The sequence below is a fragment of the Gadus macrocephalus genome, chromosome 2, assembly GCF_031168955.1.
Source record: "Gadus macrocephalus chromosome 2, ASM3116895v1".
Classification (NCBI taxonomy): Eukaryota; Metazoa; Chordata; class Actinopteri; order Gadiformes; family Gadidae; genus Gadus; species Gadus macrocephalus.
The window spans coordinates 7,961,431-7,987,957 of record NC_082383.1 but is presented as its reverse complement, the minus strand read 5'-3'; the positions used below and the strand labels follow the sequence as shown (position 1 = coordinate 7,987,957).

The following is a 26,527-nucleotide window of genomic DNA, read 5'->3' as shown; positions in this document are numbered from 1 at the left end:
GTGGGTGGGTTCAGTCCTTTGAGAGAAAAATGCAGAAATGTCTGGTATCAAACATTTATTAAAAACCTCGCCAGAGAGAGTAAGTCTTTAAATGTCAGAGCAACAATACAATGACAAATGCAGAGAATAAAGGATGGACCTATTTACAGTTGACACAGCGATGGGATAAGGGGGTCCAATCACTCAGAAGAAAGACTGCTGCACCGTCTACTTCACAAAGAGCTTCTTGTTTGGTTTGTCCAACACTTGGTCAATAGTTTGTTCATGTTCCGTAATATGCAGTAATAAGCACATATATCATGATTACGTGACTTTGCACATTAGTCTCTGCCGGTCGATGTGTAATTACTTGCTCAGAGCCAGTGGTATCATTCTGATGATTTTAGCACAGCTTCTTGTTGTATTTAAATAAGTATGATAAACCTCACATCTACTTCTAGTAGTAGTAATAGTGTTAATAAGAGTGGGACTATAAACCCTAAACTATAGAAAATCATGAATCTATGCCTGACACATTGTGTCAGGTTATGTGTACATGTGTGCATGTATGTATACAAATACACTTTGTTATGTTTGTGTGTTTGTATGTTTGTTTGTTTGTTAATAAGTGATCACAAAATCATCAGGAAAACAGGGGCCCCATAAATTATGAGATTTTGGTCTGGTTTGTTTCAAAGTGTATAGTTCAATGGACATCATTAGCATAAATGTCCTACAGCCTGGAATTTTCCTATCCAATACCTTTAAAAAACAAAACAAGATGTCACTAATAATTGAAGATTATCATATATCTACTACTCAACTATTTTTACCCTATATGAAGCCTCCCACTCTCCCCCTCTGTATTAGTGTGGGTTGAAGGAGATCTAAAAATGAAACATATGTTTCTGTGAGTATGTAGGAGCTGGGGCCCCGTTGGCGTATTGTTTTGGGGCATGGATGAAAGATGGGAAAGGACTGGATACCGGAGGAAAGTGGGGGTTGTGCTGCCATACATTAAAGACACACATTGGCTATACAATCTTCAATGAAGGGAATAGCAAAGCGAATAAAGTCCAAACTCATGTATTGATCATGATTAATACAATGGCGGTATGTGTTTCACTAAAAAAGAGGTAGGTACTACTACGATTAAAAAAATAAAGAAGTTGTTGAGGAAAGGGTTAAGGTATGTCTGTATTGTGTGATGAGGACCGGAGGAAATTAAAGGACATTGGGGGATGGATATCACGTGTGGGTGTATTTAGCAGCACTACTCTGACCACTGAAACTATGCGGTGTTTTAGCAAAGTGGAAGAGTTAGTAATTGTAGTAATAGTAGATATGAGGAGTGCTAGTGTGCGTGTTTGTGTGTTTGTGTGTGCGTGTGTGTGTGTGTGTGTGTGTGTGTGTGCGTGTGTGTGTGTGTGTGTTAGTCTGTGTGTGTACGTGTGTGTTTGTTTACGTGTATTGCTTGTGTGTTTGCGGAGACGGACATCATTTTCAGGTATTGTTTCAATTCCCAAACATCATTTTAAAAAATGACCGTCTAGAATATGCAACAAAGACCTAATTTATAGGGTTAATTGCACGTGTGGATATTTCGTCAGTACAATGGGCGTCCAAGTGGGCGTGTCATCCCGGGGCGTGGACGTATCCAGCCAGTCAAATGCCTTGTTTGACACGAGCAGGCGGATCGCCCTGCCCACTGAAGTGTGTCTCAGATGTTGTCTCTCTCAATTTTGTTCAAACTCAGGAATTACCTTGTCGTTCATACACATATATGTCGTAAGGTTCACCCTCTTGGTGTATACAACAACTTTTGAAAATTACAAGATCGTTTTTATACTAAGTATTCTTTAAACGCAATCAGTTTGGGAAATAGCAGCGTATCCCTGGGATCAGCGAAAGTTACTTTTCTAAAGTATCCCGCGGGGCAGCAAGGTGTTGCAGAAACGGATTTATATCGCTCTTAGGGATAATTTACCATCCCGAGTCCCAGTGATTGGGCTCATTACGGCTATGTCCTCTTCCACAGTCAAGGGACATTTATCGTGATTCATTCAAGAAGAGGTTGTGCCACCTTTTATTTCGCTTGTGGACATCTATGGAGAGCGTCCTGCTGCATGCTCTCACGCCAGCAGTGGAGTCTACTTTTCACCTCCGGTCTTCCCTTCACACGCACTCCGGGACAAAGCTGTGAATGTTGACTCTAATAAGACCCAACATAGTGGAAGAGGACTACCATCACCTCATTTGAATGCCTTTGCAAGGATTTCGCTGGTTTTTGTGCTGCAGGCAGGGATTCAGTTTGCTCGGACGGGACTATGGGGAGAGAGAAGAGGAAGAATCGTTTGAATTGCGCAACAACGAGAACCTGACTTCCAATGGACGGGTAAACTAGCCACACTTTGCATTTGACAGCCACTACATATTTTAATACTGCACGTTTAAAAGATTCGTACACTATATGCCTTTTTTCGTTGACTCGGTTATAACTGAATGAACTATCATCCAGATGTGATGTTTAGGCCAAACAGCCCAGCAGAATATCCAATATTCAAACTATGATAGTACATAGCCTACAGTGTCGTGTGGATCTCAAGCATTACTCTATTCCTGTATATTCCTATGGTTGATCTCAAGCATACTGGCCCTTGTCCTACAATACATAGTAGGCTACAGACTTTAAAAAGTAATAATGAGGATTCCCTTCCACATAAGGGAGCTTTCCGTAACTATGGCCTATAGGCCTGCTCGCATTGGCTCTTGAAAATATTTTGGAGCTTGGCCAATTTAATGTATGACCAATAACCTGTTAAACCAGAGGTCAAATATTTGGATCCGCTGTGATTGTACATAATGTATTGGTTTACAGCTGGCCTGTGTATAGGCATACCTCGTGAAATCCAACAGAGTTAAAAGAAAGCAGGCAACAAAGCTGGATGTTCAGTTGAACTGGTCCTCTGTGTTTGGCCAGCAGAATTGGAAGCGAGACTGTGGCCTTGTATTCTCTGTAATGTTAGTCATCTGATCAGACACAGAGAGTTCGCTATTGCCCATCCACTTGTAAGAGGGCATTGTTGCCTCGGATTGGGCCAGCCTTTTACAGTCCAATGTGCTGCCGATGAACAGACAGACCTCATGAAACCAACTTAAAAATATGAAACTTTTTTGGTCTGATCTTTCCAAGCTCCTTACTGTTCAAAAGAGATAACTGAAACATAGATTAGCATTTGTTTAGTCAGTACATTTTTTACAACATCAAAAAAAGATATGCCAGAAAGTTGGCAAGTTAAACTGCTGAGTTAAAGTTTACACTTGACTGACTGGGAAAGTAATTGCACCCGGGGCTCAAGCCTGCATACAGGATGCTTATCTACTTGTTAGACCTTTTGTCTGCTTGTAACCAACGGTCGAAACACGGTACAGATTTGCATGGAAACGTTTGGAACAATAACGCTGAATAGGGCAACTTGGGAATGAGGGCTGTCACTAAGGTGACACGGTGCAATCATTCAGTTGGTTTTACGATACCTATACAAAAAAACGCTATTACTTAAGCATGTGCAACAATTTTCTCTGATCATCAATGTCATATTCCTCTTTGACTTTCAGATATTCAGCAAATTTGTCTTAGGCCTATTGACTGTATTCATTCTTTCAAACAGCCTATTCCTGTAATATATTCTATTCACAAACAACCTAACACCCATCCAGTATGAAAATGCCTTCCAAATTATCTCTTCATATCACTTATGATGGTAATTATATTATGAGAATAAAACATGTGGGCGCCACCGCAGGAGGTACAAGACCGTAATGGGAACTACAAACAAATAAAAAGTAAAAGGCAAATATACAACGTCTCCAGAACCACATTAAAGATCCTAACGTGAGGCTTTTTCGTGTTCCATATTTCTTGTCCAATGCAGAAGTAGCCTGTAACCGCAGCAGCGGCCGATAAGAGCACAACATCTGCTGTTCTGCTGTCCAGGGGTATCTTGAGAGGTGTCACTGTGTAGCACTGTTCTGCTTGGCAAACACCCCCGTCTAGAGTTATCATGCACCATCTGTCTAGCAATGTTGGCCAGGGAAATCTAACCATACGCCATTACCCCTAAATCAATAGGAGATCCTGGTAACTGAGACAGACGGCTCTTCCTGAAGCAACTTTCAAAGCCTCTTTTTCCGTTACTTCACAGTTGATGCCTTTCTGGAGTTCTGTCATCTGCAGATTTATGCTCCTTGCATTTCTATATTAATTGTGATGCTAGTGAGTGACGCTAGTGGGTCTTTCTGTTATCCTGGTTTGTTCAGAAATTGTTCCTTGGACGTAGGAACAATAGCCAACCATTGGAGTTGAGTGAATCAGCACAGCGTTGTGAAGTTTACTATAGACTGCTTAATGGTACTTACCCAATACTCCCTTTACCGTAAACCGAGTACATTTTCTTACCAGCTAGTTGATTAGCCAGTTCTAACAGAAGTATTCTGCCCTTTATCTAATGATTGTTGGCTTCTAGGCTTACTCAACGTTTGCTAAGGATGTTGATCATTGATTACCTTCAGCTGCAAACACCATTCCCTTCTGACACACACACACACCGACCTATTGTGTGTGTTCTGTGTGTGTGTGTGTGTGTGTGTGTGTGTGTGTGTGTGTGTGTGTGTGTGTGTGTGTGTGTGTGTGTGTGTGTGTGTGTGTGTGTGTGTGTGTGTGTGTGTGTGTGTGTGTGTGTGTGTGTGTGTCCACGTCCTGTTTGTGTCTCATATTTCTAAAAGCCCATGCTGGGAATGAGCCATACTTGGCCCTCGCCATTATACAACCCATGTTCGTACAGGGTTCTCCTGGAAAAGTTATTGATCTGGTGGATGCTCTTTAGGTTTCTACAGTGTTAAAGCTGGCTTGGTTGGGGGCTGGGCACCTGGTCAGAGATGGCTTAGAGGGCAGAGGTCTTCAGATGAGTCCCAGGGAAAGCCCTCTAGGGCTTCATCCCTTGTTTGCTCAGCCTCCTCCATAAAGTCCAGTAGTTGCCAAGCCACTTTTCAAGACAGCTGGTCAGACCTCCCTCTATGTGTGTACATTTGTTTTTTCAGACTGCCCGCTCTGAAATACCCATTTTAAAAAGTCTCTGAAACGCTCCTGCCAAGGATGACCACAGAAACCCACAAGTCTGGTGGAGTCTCCCTTACTCAAGCCATCCAAAAACCTCACCACGAACTCCAGTGTTCCTAACCTCTGCCAGGAGATGCCACGTTCGGTGACGTCCGCAGTGCCTGTGCCGTAGGCAACTCTCTCTTGCCAGGATACTCGCTGAGGGTGGAATTATGACTCCCTTCTGATGCTTGCTCAGAGTTCAGACTTCAGAGGCTAGAACTGGGCCAGAACATCTTACCCCTTGCATGTTTACAGTCTTCATTCAAAGAAACTGCTCTCAAACAGCTGCCCAAACAGTCTCGCAATATTGAATGCCTCTAGTGTTGGGACAGCAGGGCACTCATTTTAGGACAGGACATCCGTCATTCTCTCGTTTTCTCTCTCTTTCTCTCTTTCGGTCTCGCCCATGTTTCCACTGAAACCCTGTTCAACCTTTTCCTCCCTGTGAATTTCACCAAAAGACAATAATCTTAGTAAATGTGGAGCATTTGCAACAATGTATTATCTTACCAAGAAACAAACTAGTTTAGTCCCCCCCCCCCATCTTTCACATTAACCGGTTGTGCTCCTCAAAGCTTGATGTATGATGTCCTGTCAGTTCCCTACCCCACCTCCTTAGGGGCTGTGCATCTGGTCTTCAGACAGACACTGGCTGAAGCCTTTTCCAATGGTTACTCAGCCTCCCAGGAGAGAGAAGGAGAGATATATTGCGGATGTCAGAAACGGAATGATCGGGTCATGATTTCTGTTCTCTTCTATGTGCTGGACTGATCTATTCCATGTTGATCAAGGCAGATTTCAGAATGATCTTCATAATCACATAGACTGTTACCAAGGCAGGAAATTATTGAATGCGTTGATCTGAGTCACTATCCATTATTAAATAAAATACAGCCCACTGTTTGACTTAGGACTGTGTCATGGAATCTTGCTCCAGATATGCAGTTTGTAGAGGGGTCGGATTTGACTTGTCTCTGTCTCTGTCTCTGATGTACTGCCACATCAGTGGATGACAGCCGGGATGGGATTATAATAACCCAGAAATCCTGTCTCGGGTCAGTTTTTCGTGCCCGAATAGTTTTGACTAGTTTTGTCTACATTACCGCCGCCTCGGTTAAGTAAAAGCATTTATAGCTTCGTAATTTCCTCATCAGCTTAGGGTCACCTGCTGGACATGCCTTCCTCAGACACCGTCCTAAACGAGGCTTTTTCAGTTGGTGTTTCCTCTGTTATTTCTGATGCAGCACACTGTTTTTTCAGGGCCCTGGTCCTATACTTAGGTCAGCTGTGTGTGTGTGTGTGTGTGTGTGTGTGTGTGTGTGTGTGTGTGTGTGTGTGTGTGTGTGTGTGTGTGTGTGTGTGTGTGTGTGTGTGTGTGTGTGTGTGTGTGTGTGTGTGTGAACTGTAAGGGGCCAAGAGTTGACCTGGATTGTATTTCAGGTAGGCTGAGAGCCCTGCCGGGCCCTGGCAGCCCCTGCAGAACTCTGCTCAAGTGGTGGTGGGGCGGCGAGAGACATCAAGTCAAGTCACATTGACACGCAGCGTGTCCTCCCCAGCAGGGAGCCGGGCACCAAAGGCACACAGAACATCTCTGATGTCTGATGGGGTTTTCCAAGGTCACTCTGGGCAATCTAGGGGCCCTGCACGTCGTAAGAAGAGACCCCCTTCCCGTCTCTTGCTTTACAGGGGCTGTTCTGAAATGAAAGGTTCAGTGTTCCAGCCGTGAAATTTGATTTAGTTTGTCTGCCAGTAGGAGGGTGGGGGGGGAGGGGGGTGTGTGTGTGTGTGTGTGTGTGTGTGTGTGTGTGTGTGTGTGTGTGTGTGTGTGTGTGTGTGTGTGTGTGTGTGTGTGTGTGTGTGTGTGTGTGTGTGTGTGTGTGTGTGTCCTCCGCAGTCCTTTCCACAAGAAGCTGACCCCTGGGAGAGTAGGGGGTGGAAGTGTAATTTAGTGCGAGGATTAGGTCGCTAGCCGCTGAGGCCGATTCCCAGACAATTGCTGGGTTCGCTTGGTTAAGATCAGACGAGATTAGAGGCTCCACTCGGGAGATAATGTACATCTTTAGCGTGCTAAACTCTTGTTAGCATGCTAAATTAACAGGCTTAGTTCCCTCAAAACACGCCATGCCCATTTGGTTCGCTCTTTTTCCCTCTGTCATCCCTTTACTCGCTTCTAATTCTATACATCAGGAAGCAGAACGCCATGAGTATGATTTTAGTTTACCATACGAGCTCCACAGTGTTAATTGGTATGTTGGAACAATTGAGCAATTTGAACTTCAGCGAGTGAACTCTCGTTACACCCAAGGGACAATGTTGACGCCTAGTAAAAAAAAAAAATTGTATTCAGAAGAAACAATTTGTTGTGAGAAGGGCAGGTACCCCTGTTTAGTTGATATACTCAGGATTATTTTCTTTTCCACTACCAACGTTGAACAAATCCGAATTGCCAAATAGCAAAAGCGAAGCCAAGAATTGGAGGAACTGTGCAGCTATGTGATGCTGCAACCTAGCCAAGAATGGCAGAGCGCTCTGCCCTATGGGCACAGAGTGAGGGTTTTTGAAGGGATCAGTCCCAGCCATGTTTGGAACCAGTACTGGGAACCAACCACTGTATCTGTTGCCACCTATTGACTTTATTCTCTGTGTCGCTCTCCCTGTTTCTTTTGTTGACAGATCCCAACTGACGTGACTGTTTCTCAACCTACACACACGGCGAATGGAACCAATGGGTAAGGACATCAGAGGGAGAGAATGGAGAGCGAATGAGACAGATTTGTGGCGGGTTTTCCATTAAACCATGAAATATTTGTTCCTTATTTTACTGTGCAGGCAGCATGTTCTTCTGTGGTTTGGAGTACTTGTGTTTATTTAGCATAGTACCTTCACTTCCCCTCCTCTCACCTTTTTTGCGCATGGACTTTAAGTTCTCGCCTAATGTGCCTCTTCATAAATCACCACACACACAGAAACACACGCACAGTTCTGTCTGTCTGTGTGTCTGTGACGTCTGTCTGTCTGTCTGTCTGTCTGTCTGTCTGTCTGTCTGTCTGTCTGTCTGTCTGTCTGTCTGTCTGTCTGTCTGTCTGTCTGTCTGTCTGTCTGTCTGTCTGTCTGTCTGTCTGTCTGTCTGTCTGTCTGTCTGTCTGTCTGTCTGTCTGTCTGTCTGTCTGTCTGTCTGTCTGTCTGTCTGTCTGTCTGTCTGTCTGTCTGTCACTCACTCACTCACTCACTCACTTAAAAAAGACATTCTGAGTATACTTGATTATTAACATACATGGTTAAAGACGTACTTCTTTAACCATGGTAGACTTTGTCAAGCTTTATCAATAATTGTGTCAAGCTTTCATTTTTAGGCCTGTATGGTTCCTCTCATTTATTGGGCTTCTGTGGCTTGGGCTAGTTTCGTTTTGTCAGTTCCAGTTCCAACCTGTTTTATTGCTAGTAATTATAGCTGATCATGTCTTGACTTTCAATATGCTATAAAGTGATAAGCCTCAATTGGACCCTTGTGAATTAATATGCAAATAGTGTGATTTATAACATGGTGGTGGTGTGCCAAATTCCTTTTGGAATGACTGTGCTAATAAATGATTGCATGTTCCGGGTACTTTTATTGTAACTGTACTACATTGCCGGTCATGGATTTTGGTCTGCACAACCAGAATGTCTGTCCTCCAGCCTGTCCCCGTTAGGACAAGCTGCTGTTCTCGCATGGCGCACATGTAATAGAACCGTTCATCCCGTTTGATCGCTACTCTCTAGAGTTGCATGTGTGGCCACACTAGCACGGGGTCAAATCCCACTGGAGACCAGGGCCATTCTCTGCAATGCAGCCTCTACTCTGTCCCCCTCCCTCTTGTCCTCTCTCTCTCTCTCCCTCCCTCCAAACGTCCGTCCTTCCCTCCCCTTCCCTCCCCTTCCCTCCCCTTCCCTCCCCCTCCCTCCCCTGTTTTCCCAGTAGTCTCATAAACCACATCAGTGACAAGGAAGTGGAGTCCCAGCTCACGCCCCCTCCCGTTTTGAACAGTAAAAGACTGTAACGCGCCTGTGTTCAGACTTCACGAGAACCACGAGGACTGTGTGTATACCGCAAATCACCAAAATGAGGGCCGCCATGGAAACGCAAAAAATAACGGGAGGTTGGCGTCGGCCTTTATTATTTATTGGTGCAGTGCTCCCCAAGTAGGCTGCAGCACAGTATTTCAATGGGTCGACGGGTAACTGAAGTACATGGGGTAGGGCTGAGATAACAGTGAAGTATATGATCAAGATAATCATAGGGAATTTCCCATGCCAAGTATTCATCACTTTATGCTTATGGAATGGAAAAGTATGTTATCTAGTATAATGATGTATGGTATCAGACCAAAGTCGTACCTTATCTATTTACTGGAATTTTTATTAACAACTATGTATTTAAAGGGCATATCTTTTCGCCGTAATTAAATTTGACTACAAACTGGGTACCAGTAACTACATTCGATTACACAATTATGGATTTTACTATCCCGCCCTTTTACGGGGCCCGGTGGATGAGGCAGTATGGGTCAGGCTACCTTAAGTCTTTGCAGGACATTATAGGTTGGCTGACTTTTCGTCTCACGCACTGCCTTAGCTACCCACAAAACGAATTTAGTTTCTTGTTCTGCGTATGTGTGTACTTTAATTTTTTTTCTTGGAGTGTGTGTGTGTGTGTGTGTGTGTGTGTGTGTGTGTGTGTGTGTGTGTGTGTGTGTGTGTATGTGTGTGTGGGTTAATTTGATTGTGTGTGTGTGTTCAATTGCATCTACTCTTGTTGTATCTGTGTTCATTTGAGCGTGTGTGTGTGTCTGTGTTTAAGTGTGTTCACTTTTTTGTTAATTTGTTGCTAGTGTGTGTGTGTGTGTGTGTGTGTGTGTATGTGTCAAAGACCTGTATGTTTATCACCTCCAGGCCTCGAGGAAATCCCATTGCTTGATTTACTACTGGTTTTGTCACGAGTCTGTTAAAAAGCTGAGTGTAATCACTCGCGAGCAGGGAAGCTAGCGAGCACAGCCCTCACTCATTACCTTGCCAATTACTCAACACACCCTGAGGGCCAGTTTTGTAGAAGGAGGTCATGCTACTGACTGATGACACAGCCGATGGTGCCATGATCAGCCCCTCCCATTTCACAAAATGAGGTGTGGCTGGCTCACGCACTTCGATTTCTTTCCCTTTCTCTTTATTCAATCATCCAGGGTGAACTACCCATAACCAGTCATCCCTCTCAGATATGAGTCAGATGTATGTAGGTATTTGGTCTATGGGTTGACCTCTGTCCGATTGTTCTCGGGTTTTACCTGTATGTGATTGTTCCAGGGGTGGACCTATATCTGATTGTTCCAGGGGTTAACCTTTTTAAACTTGATTGTCACTGGGGTTGAACTATAATATTTGATTGTTACAGGGGTGGACCTTAATGTGATTTGTAACAGGGGTGGACCTATGTATGATTGTTACAGGGGATAACCTATAGGTGATTGTTACGGGCCTTGACCTCTCATACATGATTATTACAGAGGTGGGCAGGAATATGTGTTTGCCCACGCTGGACTGAGGCTGATGGTTGTGTAACCGCTGACATCGTTGGCCCTGCTGCATGCCTCATGTGGTGGGAGTCAGATGGGCCCCAGCGGTGGGCTGGGTCAGACATCTCCCCCTGTACCATATTGTGGATCGGCCCGTGGGGTGAGGAGATTGCAAGGGTGACAGGAGGTGTCGATACTATTATTTCTACATTTGAAAATGTACACGGCACCGCATAAGAGGAAATTGCGTAATCTAAAGGTTTTCTCAAGAAGACAAAGACCGGTCAGCTTTTATTGTTTATATGTGCCCTCTGCTTTGTGATCCAATGGGAATCATTCGAGTTGGCCAATGGTGTGTCCTCTCTAATTTCCTTGCAATAGTGGAAATACCATGGCACTGAATAGCCCACCGCCGCAATTCATCATGTGTTCTGACATGCAGGCTGCAACGTGGTTTTGCCGCAGTAGACGAGACTGTGCCTTTTTTTGAACTGCCATTGTTGTCTAAATTCAGTTTTAGGAAGTGGTTACAGAACTACACTCCTGCCCGCATAGTAACTCATGGTAACCAAGTGAGGATCATGGCACATCGGTACATGATCAAGAACCAACGCAGTGCAACCTTGTTTTTTCTGGGGCTAATATCGGCTCTGCCGTTGTATGGGCCCTTCTCGTCGTCGGGGCCCCCCCCCCATGTTCTCTTTTCCAGGTGTTGCCAGCCGCGGCAAGCTGACCCCATGGGGGCATTCTTCCGAGGCTGCTGACAGACACAGGGCAAGGTCCTCCTCTGCTTGCTGGGATCGCCAGTATCTATTTCGCTCATCCGCCACTGCTGTATTTTTCCATCCACATTTGGCTATTCTCCCTGTGTCTCTTGGTCGAGTTTAATTTGGGAAGCAGAGGGACAGGCCAGAGTGTCACCAGAGCAGGAAAAGAAAAAAAAACGGTACAGAAGAAATGGTATTCGGCCCTCTTGATCTTCACCCATTCTTGCCCCTCCTCCCTCGACACATCCATCATGCCGTTCTCTGACGTTGCATGAATATCATTACAGACAAGGAATGACACAAAGTGCACTGTTCAGCAGACGCGTGAGGATAGAATGGCACCGTTCTTCAAATTTGTTTCGTAACCTGTGGAAGTTTGCGTGTCAGTTAGCCAACGGCCGTTTCTCTTTTTCGTTTTTAGATTGCGAGGGAGATTTGAACTATTTTTAATGCGTTTCATTAGATAACGCTCCACTAAAACCCCTTGAAGAAGTCTGATGTTATCAGGCCATAGCTTTCAACCGATCCTACACAGTCTCCTCAGTCACTCACTGAGACTTCCTACACACACACACACACACACACACACACACACACACACACACACACACACACACACACACACACACACACACACACACACACACACACACACACACACACACACACACACACACACACACACACACACACACACACACACACACACACACACACACCCCTTCTCAAAACATTATTTTTGCTTTCTTCTCTGCCTTGTCCAGAATTCCTTGGCAGTGATCTTGAGTAAACAGGGTATTTTTAGCTGGGAGGTCATATAGTCCCAAGTCCTAATGACAACATTCCCATTTTCCCACCAACCGTGATGCAGCGGCCTGCATGACCTACCCTTGTGTGTGTGTGTGTATTTCTCAAATGGGTGGGGGGGCTATAACATTTCTTACTTTTATTGTGCATAATAATATAATTTTAAAGCACTCTGAAGATATATTATGGATACATATGTATATTGTATATTTATTCAGTCTATTTATCAAACCAATTACAGCTGACGTAGTTTGATGACTTTGGAAAGTATGGTTGGATCTGAGGCCGAAATCACGTTTAGCGACAATGTATTCTAGTTTTTATTTTTTTCAAGTTGCGTTAGAAAGTTGTGTTTAGGGTTGATAAATTATTATTCGATGAGTCAACCACCCATAGAGCTGTAGCTAACGTTACCTTGTGAATTAAATCGTGCCGCATCCCAGCGCCCAATCCGTGTTCAAAAGCATACTAAATACTTTATGATCATGTTGAACGTTGTTGTAAAGTTATAACGTTATGCTACGCATTAGCTTGGTGGCTGGGCCACTTGTCATAGCACATCGTAGTAAGGTTGATTGATATTTGAATATCCTATCAGTACATTAGGTCTCTACTGGATCAATGTTTCCTGTGTTTCCCAGGAAGTTGACAAGTGAAACAAATTAAACGAACGTTACCCTGAATTAAACCAAAGATTTCGCTGGGTCGGACAATGTAGGAAACCTTTGGGATAATGTAAGGACACAACTCTTTTTGGGATATTGACATGCAGAAATGTTGTGTATTATACCTTTTTTAACAGTTAATATTGAACTGTAAACATAACCTATAATCAGCTGTCTGCACACCGTGCCAATACACAAAGTAGTCTTAGGGCTACCTTAGGGGATTTAACCTTTTAGCCTCAATAATTTATCTTGTTTAGAAGCTTTTTGACTCTAAACGAGAGTAAAGATTCAGTTCTCTGTCATGTCATCTCAAGCATTGGCATTATTAAATCCAGGACAACCTTCAGTGTCTTCTTTATCAGCAGGGATGTAGGCTACTTTCTATACTGACTGACTGGCCGTGCGTCTGCGTGTGTTTAAAAATAAATAAATAATGTGATATATTCTTTTCACCCTCGATCCTCCAGACCCAACAGCAAGGACACTGCTTTGTTCAGCTTCAATTATAGCCTTCCTGATTTTATTAGCTGCATTGACCACTGCAATCGATCAATCAATTAGTGATTGCGACAGCAGCTCCAAGCAGACGGTGAGCAGCCGCCTCATCATCCTGTTCTCCGCGGTTCAGCACGTCGCCATGCGCTCCATGTAGTCTGTTCTTCTTGGTCTTATTCGGTTTTGTCACAGTGGGAAAGGCTTATCTCCTTGATATTTAGCCCTACGTTTATGTTTTTTATTAAACGTAACAATTAAGTTTACTTTAGCTATTGATTAGATAGAGTGGACCACATAAAGTAGCAGTTGGTAACTGATATTCAATTGAATAACTCGGGACTAGCTATAGGGCTTCCAATGGCATAGATTAAATCCTTTGTTTATTAGAGCTAGAGTACATAATTATGGACTTTGAAGCATTTACAGATTCATACTGATTATAGAAACAAACGTCTCATCACTTTGATTCCACCACCACAATGTATAGAACGAACATAAACACTTGAACATTCCTTATTTTTTAGTCCGTCTCACACAGCCGTCCACAATAACATTTGAATATAACCAAATAAATTGGTCAAATCAATTGGGGATTGTAGAACCAATTAAATTTTACCCCCCAGCAGCAATCTTCCTGCCAACGCTATTCCTTAATTCCCCAGCTGCCTGAGCCCACTTCTGCTCTCTGACTTGTTGGTTCCCATAATGAGAGGAAACACTATGGAATCCTCCCTGAGCCCGTTGAGGCTGGCGCGAGGGATCCGGGCAGCAGAAGTGTGTTGCTCACGTGGTGCACATGTGTGATTCTCACTTCCGTAAACACAGACATGTAATTAATTATTGTTATTTTCTCCACGTAACTCTCCACCGATGTCACTCTTTTGCGGCCAGAGTACTTTTTTTTTTTCCCCACCAGACCAACCCACCAGGGGGGACTGTGAGGAAAACACAACGCCTTTATTTCTTTGTAATGTCACGATGATTTGTCTTTTTTTTTTTGCCACAAGCTATGGGTCTGGAGCAGCTCAACGGTAGAATCACAGGACTGTTTCTCCTTGACAGTAGGTAATGCATAGGAGGGGAGGGGAGGGGGAAAGGGGAGGGGGGTGGGAGGAGGAGGGGGGGAGGATGGATGGGTGGGAGGGAGGGGGGGTGGGAAGACGACGGGGAGAAATCCGTCTGTGGATCTGCACTCACTCTGCTCTCTGCTGTGTAATCCCCGTGTCAAATTGTTTCCTGTACTCCACAGGAAGTCAGTGTCCACTCGGAACCCCCGTCGCTGAAACCCTCTACTGGGGCTGGTGGGAATGTGGGGGCGGTAGCACTGAGCGGGAGAAAAGAGGAGGAGGTCTGGTGGGCGGAGGGGGGGGGGCTGAGGGGCTGAGGTGAGGCTACTGGACAGCTGTGCAGATCCCAGAGTCTCCTCGGTCTGTTTCCTGAAAAAACAAAGACACACACACACACACACACACACACACACACACACACACACACACACACACACACACACACACACACACACACACACACACACACACACACACACACACACACACACACACACACACACACACACACACACACACACACTCAGGCGCATAACCTGGTTGGTGTGAAATTAGCATGGCGTGATGTGGAATGAAAGCCTGGGTGGTTGGGACATATGTAAAAGCGTTTATGCTGTTGGTTGACCCCTAAATGGATGGCTCCTTTTTATATTATTGTTTTTGTAAGCCTCTGCCACCTGAACCATGTCTTCTTTCTCTCAATAAAGTACCGGACAACTGACTTTTAACCCCCTCCAGTCTGGCACAAGGCCTCATGTAGTTAGGCTTGTTTGTAACTGTTGGTCTCTGAGGAAACCAGTTATATTGGATATGGTCGTATACTGTCTTCAGCACATGGATTTGTATTTATACCCCAGTGGTCCTAAACCACCTAACATTTTAAGAGATAAGTTTAGGAGACTTGGGAGATGTTAGGAATGAACATAACCAAGCTACCGGAGGGCGATTGACTTGAATGGTGCTACATTAAAGGTGGGAACGTCAATGCGTTTCAGTGATACGCGACAGCTGGCATGATGAACTCCCAACTCATTTTACAGTAAATGTTTTCCAGGAAAACCCTAAACCGATTTTCATAGCTAAAACAATAAAACTGCTCTGTATTGTATTGGCAGTTAAACTCTTGGATATATCGTTCAGTCATTACGCAGAGCTGCTAGCTGGACTTGATGTAGGCCCACATTTCACACACCCATGCCAACCCAAATTGAAGCTGTCCATGCAAAGATCTCCTCTGGATCAAAGTCTCCAACGGTCTGCCATTGTCCATGAAGCCATTGTATATTTCAACATTTTAACATTTAACGCTAGGCCTTGGGACCCAGATGGTTTCACTGATTCTACCGAGGGCCCATTAAAGTAAAGGTCAGTATTGTTTGGATTGCATAAACGGGGGCGAAGGAGCTACATGGCTTCTTCTCCGCCCTCTTCTCTTCTGTTTGGCATTGCAAAAACAAGTGCACAGAAAGGCCATCGGAGCCAGGCCTTACTCTGAGGACAATCTGGGTGCAGCATGGGGACAGACTATTATTGGCTTTATTGGGTGAAAGTCCAGCCTCTTTTTGGTCCCAGCAGTGTAGCAGTAAGCCAGTATTGCTTGCAGTACACTTTGCGTGCCATTACTCTGAGCAGCGATTTTATATTCAGATATTTTTTGGCTCTGATATCATTTTATCTGCCTATCCTGCGTACCCCAGAAATACAAGCGTACCGCTTTATTTTATTAAGTTACGCACATGTGTAGTTTTTTTTAAGCGAAGCACCATTTGAAAGTACTGCAGAGTGACAACTTGGTCACGTCGCTTGCCATTTTTTCAGCTCATCCACGGCTCACAACGGCTCTCAAACTGATGGCAGGGCCCAAGGGACAAGCTCGCGTTCGCTCCTCCCGGGGCCAGAGTTTCTATAGATTAGAATCTGTTGTCTGGGTCGGGGCTGGATTTAGGTCGGGGCCGGCCAGCGGTGTGTCCCTCTGGCCGCCCGTCTCAGTTTATGTAACGCATGGCTTGTTAACAACCTCAAATGAGCGAGGTCCTCTCATGTCTCGGGTTTATTTTAATGTTCTGGACGGGGGATGCCTGCATGCCGAGCCGATGAAGGTTCCACCATAGCTTCTGCTGCCGCTGCCGCCGCCGCCGCCGCTGTGGGGGTGTGCAGTCGCGGTTAGGAAGCCAGACGTACGAGGATAATATGACTCGACCCTGACCCTATTCTGCCCCTCCACCCCTCCTCCTCGGGCTGCCCTGCATTCTGGTGATGCTGTTGTACCACACTCGCATACCGGCCACCCGCTCCATCATATTCAGTTTCACCGTGTGTCCAAAGCGTTCCCTTGGACGCCTCTCTTAAGCGTTCACTTAAACCGGAGGCCGAGAAAGCAAGGATACAGAACTATTGAGGCTGGGAATTATAAAGGCAAACGATGTGCGTATATGCCACACACCCGATAGGTTCCGGACAGGCGAGGGCGTTTGACTCCCAGCTCAAAGGTTCTAGGGTTCATACCCCAATATCTACCCGTCTGATGTAATATATTCACTGATAAACGTCTAAATGGTGCTTAGAACTCCATTGTGGAATGATCAAACCGAAGTAGAGCTGTGTGATTTAGAGAAGATGGCCCTTCAGAGGGAAGACAAAGCAGATAGAGCCATATTAGGATTTGGGCTGTATTAATTATTTATTATTCTTGCCGTCCATGAAGAGGATCGATACTGGCCCGGGCTGATTCATGCTGATGAGAGGTAACCAGAAACTGATTTTCACCGGGAGAAGGGGGCGGGGGCGGAGGGCTGGCTGGAGCAATTTCCTGAGCGTCGCTCTCCGGGGAAGAGGGGGAGGAAGGAAAGAGGCGTTTGTCAATCGTACCTCGCAAGTTAGTTAGTCACAGGAAGCGGGGGGGGGGGGGGGGCTGGGGGGGGGGGGAAACAAACAAAGTAATTGGACAAATAAACGAGGAGAGATGGACCGTCCAAGCTATCTGGATAGGATGTAAATGGACCTTGGCCCATAGATAAGGTCCTCCTCTCTGAGTCGTCTGCGCTGCAGCGCAGGGGGCCAGATGCGCTCCTCGCTGTACTCGGTGGGGCCGTGGCGGTTACCTTGACGGCGACTACTCTGCGATAGTTTCTCGTCTTTTTTTTATTTTATGTTTTTAAACCTGCCTCAAGGACGTGACCTCTTGAACTCCCCCATCTTGTGCGTGACGGCCGTGAGTGGGCTGGCCGAGACTCAGACTGGCGTCGCTCTGACATGTTTATTTTCAGTATCCCTCCCTCGCTCTCCCTCTCTCTGTCTCTGGATCTCTGTCCGTCTCTGTTTCTGTATCTCTCTCGCTCTCTGTCTCTCTCTCTCTGTCTCTCTGTTTCTGTATCTCTCTCTGTCTCTCTCTGTCTATCTCTCGCTCTCTGTCTCTCTCTCTCTCTCTGTCTCTCTGTTTCTGTATCTCTCACTCTCTCTCTCTCTCTCTCTGTCTCTGTCTCTGTCTCTGTCTCTGTCTCTCTCTGTCTCTCTCTCTCTCTGTCTATCTCTCTCTCTGTCTATCTCTCTCCTCTCTCTGTCTATCTCTCTCTCTGTCTATCTCTCGCTCTCTCTCTCTGTCTATCTCTCACTCTGTCTCTCTCACTCTCTGTCTATCTCTCGCTCTCTGTCTCTCTCTCTCTCTGTCTATCTCTCGCTCTCTGTCTCTCTCTCTCTCTGTCTATCTCTCGCTCTCTGTCTCTCTCTCTCTCTCTGTCTATCTCTCAATCTCTGTCTCTCTCTCTCTCTCTGTCTATCTCTCTCGCTCTCTGTCTCTCTCTCTGTCTCTCTCTGTCTCTCTCTCTCTCTCTCTCTCTCTCTGTCTCTCTCTCTGTCTCTGTCTCTCTCTCTCTCTCTGTCTCTCTCTCTCTCTCTCTCTCTCTGTCTCTCTCTCTGTCTCTGTCTCTCCCCCCCCCCCCCCCGACTCTGCAGCAAAAGCGCTAAAAGATAGACGAGTCCTCCACACTGGCTGCACCCCGGGGGGACTCGTGTGTGTGTGTGTCGGGGGGGGGGGGGGGGCAGCTATATGTGGGTTTGTATGTGTGTGTGTATATGCTGGCGTCGGGCCGGGGTGTTTGGCGTGCGGCTAAGGAGGGCAATCGTGAGGAGTGGGATATTCGCAGCACTTGTTCCAGGCGCCAAACTGACCCATCGTATCAGGACGGGCTCAGTCCCCTCTTGGAGCAGACGGAGTGGAGTCCTTCAATAATTAACTCTGTTCTCTCTGGACGTGTTCCTCCCCTCCCACGCAGGCACCTGGTTCCAGGGGTCGCGGGCGAGATGAAGAGTCTGATCATTGAGAAGAATAACATGGGCCTGGAGGACGACCCGGAGCTGCTGGTGAAAGGTGGGTCTGACGCCCGTCTCGTGTGGGAACCCGGTTCTCATTTTACGTTACATTTTACGTTCGGGGCATTTAGCAGACACTTTTATCCAAAGCGACTCGCAACGATCCATCACACACATTCACACACCAACGGATGAGTCAACCATGCAAGGTGACAGCCAGCACGTCGGGAGCAGGTAGGGTTGGGGGTCTTGCTCGGGGACACACACACACACACACACACACACACACACACACGTCAGCTAGGAAGAGGGGATCGAACTAGCATCCTTCTGGTTACAAGCTAATCCGCTCTAACTCCTGAGCTAAGCGACCCCTTTTGTGCCAGAAATCGTTGAACGATCATCATACTTACATTGGTAGCGTTCAACTTGTAGATCAGTCGATGGCTGACTACAAGTAGGGCAGGGTTTGTGTGTGTGTGTGTGTGTGTGTGCAAATGTGACTTTGGAAATGAAAGGTACATAACATACATTGTGTTTACATTTCCCCGATGCTGTGTTTGTATTGAGGTGATAGTTTAAGGACGTTAAACAAATTTCCCCTTAAGGGTTCAATATTAGTTTAGACGACGATTACTTCAGTGACGCAAGGTTGCATGACTCAACCCAGAGATGGGAAGTCATGTGAGGAAGTATCGAAGAGAGCAATGCTGTCATGTTTTCATCAGGTGAAACCACTGTTTGCCAATCTGATAAATGTGAAGTGGACATCTGACCAGTTTGCACAGCCAAAGACCCAATGCTCATTGCATAATCTGAGTATGCCCGTATGTTTTACTACATCAAAGGATACAACGAGTAATCCGGGTTTAATCAGGTAATGCTAGACACAGATGGGCTGAAATATTCATTTAACTTACAGTTAACATAACCGGGTTCGGTCTCGATTAACTTTTCGCAGTCGTCACGTGCAGCGACCCTAATTTGATTACGATTGAATTCTGGAGTTGCGTGCGTATCGGCTGGTTAGTTTGCCACGCTAGAGTGTTCCCGTTAGCACCGTAGCCCCACATGTGGCTGGCAGCTGCCGGCGGGCTCTTCCCGTCCGCCGTGTGTTTGCAGAATGACACCGAATGCTACTGGCATCAGAAGGGCCTAACTGTGGCGTGCTTTTGATGAGTGATCTCATGGGTTATTCCGGTAGGATTTTTTTTCTGACCGACGTTACCGACGCGGAGCTGTGAGCTGCAAAGGACGGGATAAGTTACATTCTGTTTGGGATGGCGGCAGTCTGATCGGCTAATTCTGACTGCAGTTACCATGCATCGGTGGGTGGCTTCCCCCCCCCCCCCCAGCAGTCCCCCCCCCCCCCGCCGCCCCCTCTCCCCAACGACCCCCTGCAGTGCCAGTGTACTTCTGTATGCCCCTGCCACTCTATCACTGTCTGAATGGAGGCGCTCGCATTCCTTGGGAAGAGGGGTGGGTTGGGGGGGTTTGGGGGCTGGTGGGTGGGAGAGGGGGTGTTACTTCCCGAGGGCCCGGAGCAGACGGCTGTCATCAGGTTTACTCAAACCGGGTGCACAAACCACAACGACCACCGCAACTGCAGCAGAGTCATGGAGCCGCTGGGCTGAGATGCGCGTCCCGGTCATTTCGCCCCCTCGCTTCGGTACTATTGACGGGGTCAACCTTTCAAAGGAATTCCCCCTCCTCTACCATCACGATGCCATTAAGGCCCCTCTCCTCGTGGGGGATTCTACGGGACGTCCCCGGGGCAAAGACATTGACCACTGTTGTTCAGTATATAGGCCAACCCAGCGGGGTTGAAGCCGAACGCATGGCTTTATGAACATGTGTCATTGATTTAATAGTTGAACAGAACGGCCACCTCTCCTTATCTGGCCGCTTCTTCCGCTCTGATAAATCGGTTGTGTTTCCGTTGCGCTGAGTAACACAACCGGTGGGCAGTGTCAGTGCAGAGCTCGGTTTAATCCACTGGAAGGAGATTGGTCTGTACTGTGAGAAAGTCCAAATCATGTGACTCACAACTAGGTACACCCCCGTGGAATATGTGTGGTTCCTAAAAGCTACATCGCTATGGCCATATCGTTTAAGGTAAAACATTTCTTTGGGGTATTTTGTTTTAGGAAACGGGATGGGCATGCTTTCTAGCCTGCTGACTTTAAACACGTTTTTAAGAGAGCCATGTGTTAGACAGGGGTCATAAACAAGTGTTCAGAGTAGAGTGACCCTTTGTTTTTTTCATCTGTTTGAAGGGCTGGCTGTGGGGGTCAAAGGTCACAAATGAAACAAATTAAAGGTGATCCATGGCCGCCCCCAGGGGAGGCATTAGCAGGGTTCATAGATGAGACCCACATGGGGGAGACCCGGACCCACATGGGGGAGACCCGGACCCACATGGGGGAGACCCGGACCCACATGGGGGAGAGACCAGCACACACATGGGGGAGAGACCAGCACACACATGGGGGAGAGACCAGCACACGCATGGGGGGGAGACCAGCACACACATGGGGGAGAGACCAGCACACACATGGGGGAGACCAGCACACACATGGGGGAGACCAGCACACATGGGGGAGACTAGGACCCACATGGGGGAAACCAGCACACATGGGGGAGACTAGGACCCACCTTAAGCCTGGTCCATTTAAACTCTGGTCTTCGTCGTAGCACGGGGCCCGTCCAACACAAGTACAACCGGGGCCTCACGCACCATCGCGTGACCCAGTGCTTATTTTTAGCTCAGACTAGGTTAGCCTCGCCTTTTTGGTTTTCCATGTGCACTTATCAGCAGCACTAGTAAGATGGTCCTCAAATAGACCCTTACCTTTTACCCAAAACCCAGCGTGTGTGGTTTGAGCTCAAGTCGGTGCCAGGATAGGGTTAATGTAGAAGGCGTGCCAGAAGATATCTGAGAGTCCATGCAAATACTTGTGAAAGATCCAGCATTTGATTGGCATCAATTCAAGAGCTCTGTTATCGTTGATCTGTCCATGGGTGCTCATTTGAGGCTATAGGGAAATAAAGGCAACGGAAAGACAAAACCACCTCTTTGTCTTATTGTTATGTAAATTGTGATGGTCAAATTTCCCTCAAGGGTTAATTCCCCTGTAAAGAATCATTTCCTTCTTTTTCTGAACTAGTCATGCAGAAGCCAGGCAAGACAGACTTTCACTGCTAGGGCATGTAGGCTAGAAAACAGCCATGTGATGAATCTGGGTTTGACTATGTGTGTGTATGCCGGCACTGGCCGACGATGGTCCATAAATCAGTATGTAGAGTACCATTACTGTAAATCAACAGAAATAGCAGCATGAATAATTTGAGTATAATGAATACATATGTTTTATATCTAGTGGTTGTTTTCACTGAGTCACATACTCAGTGAAATTTTTTTTTTATTGTAGCATTGAGAATGTACCTACAAGTACAACGGATTGGGCTACTTCACATCATGTAGCCTAAATATTCCCTGGGGGTTGTTTTTCTGTGTGTGTATGTGTGTGTGTGTGTGTGTGTGTGTAGGGTGGCTGTTGCGGGAGGTGCGGGGCAGCTGGATCAAGCAGCGGCGCTACTGGTTCGTCCTGAGTCAGGACTCCCTGGACTACTACAGCGGGCCGGAGAAGGGAGCCCGTAGGCTGGGCACCGTGGTGCTCACCAGCCTGTGCTCCGTCATCTGGCCCGACAAGCAGAGCTACAAGGAGACGGGTGAGCCGCACGCACCCACCTGGTGCATGAACGCACTCGCACGCACACTCTGACACACGCGGACGCATACACAGACCTACGCACACACATAGACTTGTGCTAACACAGACGCACACACAAACAGGGTCAGCTCCAGTTCAACCAAATGCCAGACTTGTTTCCTTCCATTCATGCGGTCCAGTGACTAAACTTTTTTCTAAAGAAATCCCAAAGGAAGGCATTTTGTATGTATATATTTTTATTTTTGGTACACATTTGAATGGTTGTGGTGCCTTTCTCTCCACCCTGTTTTTTCCCGTGTATTGCTGAGTCGGATTGGGAAAAGCCCAGCGCTGTTGAGGCCTGAACAAGGCTTCAGCATTCTCTTGAAAAAGAAGAAATAACTTCCAGTAATTACCAGGATTATCTCATCTATATATATTTGTTTCCCTTCCCTGGAACGCAAAGGGAGACGAAGAAAGAGAAATTCTCTGGAGGCAGCAGGGCAGAGATGAGAGTCCATTGTTGTGGTTCAGAAGAGGGCGTAGGGGTGACCTGTTGGACTCCATAGACTGTGCAGAGACTTCCGTCGCAACGTTTGCCCCGACCCACCTCTATGTCCCGGACGATAAAGAAAAATAACCGAATCCCTCAGTCAAACACTGCGGTTCCCAACTCGTGCCTGGGGATTTCCCCCGGCCTTTAGGACCGCTGTAAAACACTGGCTTTGTTGGGTTTGCTGCTCATCTCAATAGCCCTGTTGTTTTGTGTTGTGTTGTTCCTCTTCTGGCAAGGACGCATTTTGTCGCAGAAGAATCGAAATTTAAATGTAGTTAACTTCCTCTGTAAAAACAACCACCTCCTGGTCGTTTAACTTGGTCGCCACAAAGAGTTAGTTCCGCTTCAATGTTCCCGTAGCCACGAAGCATTACACAAGAGTTCAGGTAGGACGGCCAAATCAGAAGCCTTTGTCGATTTCTGAGAATTCGTGTTTCCGAAACCGACGTGCATCGTGAGATGACTCGTCGTTTTCCGTGGCCGGGGGGGCCAGAGGGCCACTGGGATGTCTCCTTAGCGCATCCTAATGCTTCCTCTGAGGACGAGGGACACTTCAAAGTCTGTTATTCTTTCTCCACCCCCCCCCCCCCCCCCACCCCCCCACTTTCAAGTCTTCCTTTTCAAAGTCGTTTGAATCCTCACAACTTAGCTCAGTGAACCTTAACCTCTGACCCCTGGCTCTCCTGTGAGGAAGAGAGAGAGAGAGAGAGAGAGAGAGGGAGGAAGTGGGGAGAACGAGAGTCACGCATGAAACGAGGGAAGGGGGGTGGGGGGCTGCATCCTGTGTCGTGACTACATCAGCAGCAGGGCTAGCTTCCCTAAATCACACGATCAGGATGTCATCCTTCGCCAAACTCGGTTCACATGGGTTTCTCATCAACTACCGCTTTCTACTACTGTTTGTGATAAAATGCAGCATTGCGTTGGTCCATGAAACCACAAAAAAAAAACAGGAACTGTTCCTGATCCTCCAGCGTCCTGACCTGAATGAACCTTTTGAGGTGTCCTTACGCAATAAGCCGAACCCCGACGTGCTTCCCAATGACCGGTCTGAACATAAAAAGCAGAACCAACCCACTGCGACCCATCGTTCCTGTATGCTGAACCAGAGCTGGCCTTTTGTGTCTCCTGTCGCGTCGCAGGGTACTGGAGCCTCACGGTGTACGGACGCAAGCACTGCTACCGGCTCTACACGCGGCACTTCAACGAGGCGGTGCACTGGGCGTGCGCCGTGCAGAAGGTCATCGACACCAAAGCACCGGTGGAGACGCCCACCCAGCTGTTGCTGCGGGACATCGAGGTGTGTGTGTGTGTGTGTGTGTGTGTGTGTGTGTGTGTGTGTGTGTGTGTGTGTGTGTGTGTGTGTGTGTGTGTGTGTGTGTGTGTGTGTGTGTGTGTGTGTGTGTGTGTCATCAGCCTGCAGATGCATACAAACTGTAAAGCATACACTTGCACACAGACAGACAGACGGACACACGTGCACACAGACAGACACACGTGCACACTACAGCATACAAATGAACGGCTGCACAGCTGCTGCTAAACTGTCAGGGACAAGGACTGCCCTAAAACAAGCCAACAAGTTCTCTCTCTCTCTGTCTCTGTCTCTGTCTCTGTCTCTGTCTCTGTCTCTCTCTCTCTCTCTCTTCTCTCTCTCTCTCTCTCTCTTCTCTGTCTGTAACCATGGTAACCTGACAGGCACACGCATGGAGGCCAGGAGTCCAAAGTTTCCTCTGACTGCCTTGCCTTGCCTTTCTTTGTCAAACTACCTCATCTTATTCCACTGCACGAGGGCAGAACACAGCTCACGGGCGACACACCGCTGAGCTGGTGAAAGGCTTTCAGAGGGTTATTTTAGGAAGCAACACAAAACAAGGATCATTTTCAGGTACCCAATACTTCCAAAGTAAAGGGCTTGGAGATGAAAGGGCTCCCTTTCCATCTTTCTGCACACAGAGACTGGGCGCATTCAGGGGTTTTCATTAGCGAGTCGATTGTGCCTAAATAAACCAGAGGACCATTTCCCGGTATACGGATTTCAGCCCCCTCTGCCTTCAGGGAGCGCCGTGTTCACCGTAATCATTACATTGCACTTCTAGGAACTGTTGAAGCACCTCTGATTAAATATTAGAAGAGAGAAAACGAAAACGGGATTCCTTTTCTGCCGCACTGAGAACCTCTTATACCGTAAGAGTAGACCTTTTAGTGCACGCTATATATAAAACGTGTCACATTTGATAATTATATAGCAGGGGGCTGCCTGAGAACACCACATGGAGGATCTCACTAACCAGACAGATAACGGCGCTTACATCACTTCTCCCCAGACAGATGCAGCGGGGCGGGGGTGGGGGGGGTGTTGGCGGCGGCGGCGAGGGGACTTCCTTGTGTGAACCAGCAGGGTCCGATAAGGACCCTGCTGGGTCCGATAAGGACCCTGCAGGGTCTTCAGGCGATGCCCCCCCCCCCTCCAAGCCCCAGGCCCCCTACATCTCATAACGAGTGGTTAATCGGAACCGCTCCGTCTGGCTGCGGCAGCATGAAGGCCCCCCTCAGATGGCTTCAGACGCCTCATTCCTCTCTCGTCTGGACCCCCTGCTTGAGGACCCCCCGTCGACGTGGGGATACGCCTGTGTACCGTCTCTCCGTCGGTGCCCCCCCTGCTTTTACAGCGCCCCTTTGGCACGCCTGCACCCATGTGTATACGCTCGCGCTGGCGAGTCAATAGTGAGGCGTTGATCAGCGCACCGGTCTTGTGGTCATGAAGTTCCGTGTTTGCTCTGCGTATCTTTTGATCACGGCCAAGATCAACTTTCTCCTCTCCAATGAGAAGACCTTTTGTTGAGGCTGCTGATTCAATCTCTTCCGCCTCTCACAGAAGAAGCAACAGTCCGTACGATCTCTGAGATTTGTGTATTGGTGGTGTGTGTGTGTGTGTTTGTGTGTGTGTGTGTGTGTTATGAGTTGACTGTACCGATTTTGGTATCCTGCTGTGCGTGTCTTATTAGCGCGGGGACTACACTCATTGTACCGGTCTAACCAGACGGGTCAATCTGTCACCACGGTGAACCGAGCTCGCGCAGGAATGTGTCAACTTTGCCCACAAAGGAGGGCAGTGGAGACCTGTCTCGTAGCTATAGATGAGGGGGGCAGGGGGGGAATCCAGTGGCAACATTACTAACAGGCAACAGGTGTTTCACTACAGAGCACTGTAGTGTAGTGCAGTAGCAACCCGTGAACACCCCCCCCCCCCCCCCCCCCCCCCCCCCCCCTACCAAAGGGCACACTGTAGTGAGATGCATTAACACTTGCACAAAGTCGCCTGCACAATCTATCACAAGTTCAATCACACTTCCCACTGTAAGTTGTCGAAACTCGCTCTCTTCGTAAGACTCATGACCCCGGTCGGATTGTCTCTCCTCCTCGCTCTCGCTCTCGCTCTCTCTCTCACTCTCTC

At 47.2% G+C, this 26,527-nt stretch overlaps 1 protein-coding gene and 1 long non-coding RNA gene across 2 annotated transcripts in view; both read left to right on the top strand.

Moving 5' to 3' along the window:
* Positions 1 to 26,527, top strand: part of LOC132448036 (uncharacterized) — a 101,091-nt gene that overhangs the window by 72,371 nt on the left and 2,193 nt on the right. The gene's annotated exons all lie outside the window — the stretch shown is intronic.
* On the top strand, positions 1,698 to 24,680 carry plekhh3 (pleckstrin homology, MyTH4 and FERM domain containing H3). Its single transcript, XM_060038650.1, has 5 exons — positions 1,698 to 2,374; positions 7,814 to 7,869; positions 18,765 to 18,859; positions 22,351 to 22,533; positions 24,213 to 24,680. The coding sequence occupies exons 1-5, from the start codon at positions 2,240 to 2,242 to the stop codon at positions 24,611 to 24,613; spliced, it is 870 nt and encodes a 289-aa protein (XP_059894633.1). The 5' UTR covers positions 1,698 to 2,239; the 3' UTR covers positions 24,614 to 24,680.

Coding starts and splice junctions, on each gene's coding strand:
- plekhh3 (XM_060038650.1), top strand. CDS start 2,240: ATGCCTTTGCAAGGATTTCGCTGGTTTTTGTGCTGCAGGCAGGGATTC. Junction 2,375..7,813: donor ACCTGACTTCCAATGGACGG/GTAAACTAGCCA, acceptor TTTTGTTGACAG/ATCCCAACTGACGTGACTGT. Junction 22,534..24,212: donor GCAGAGCTACAAGGAGACGG/GTGAGCCGCACG, acceptor GTCGCGTCGCAG/GGTACTGGAGCCTCACGGTG.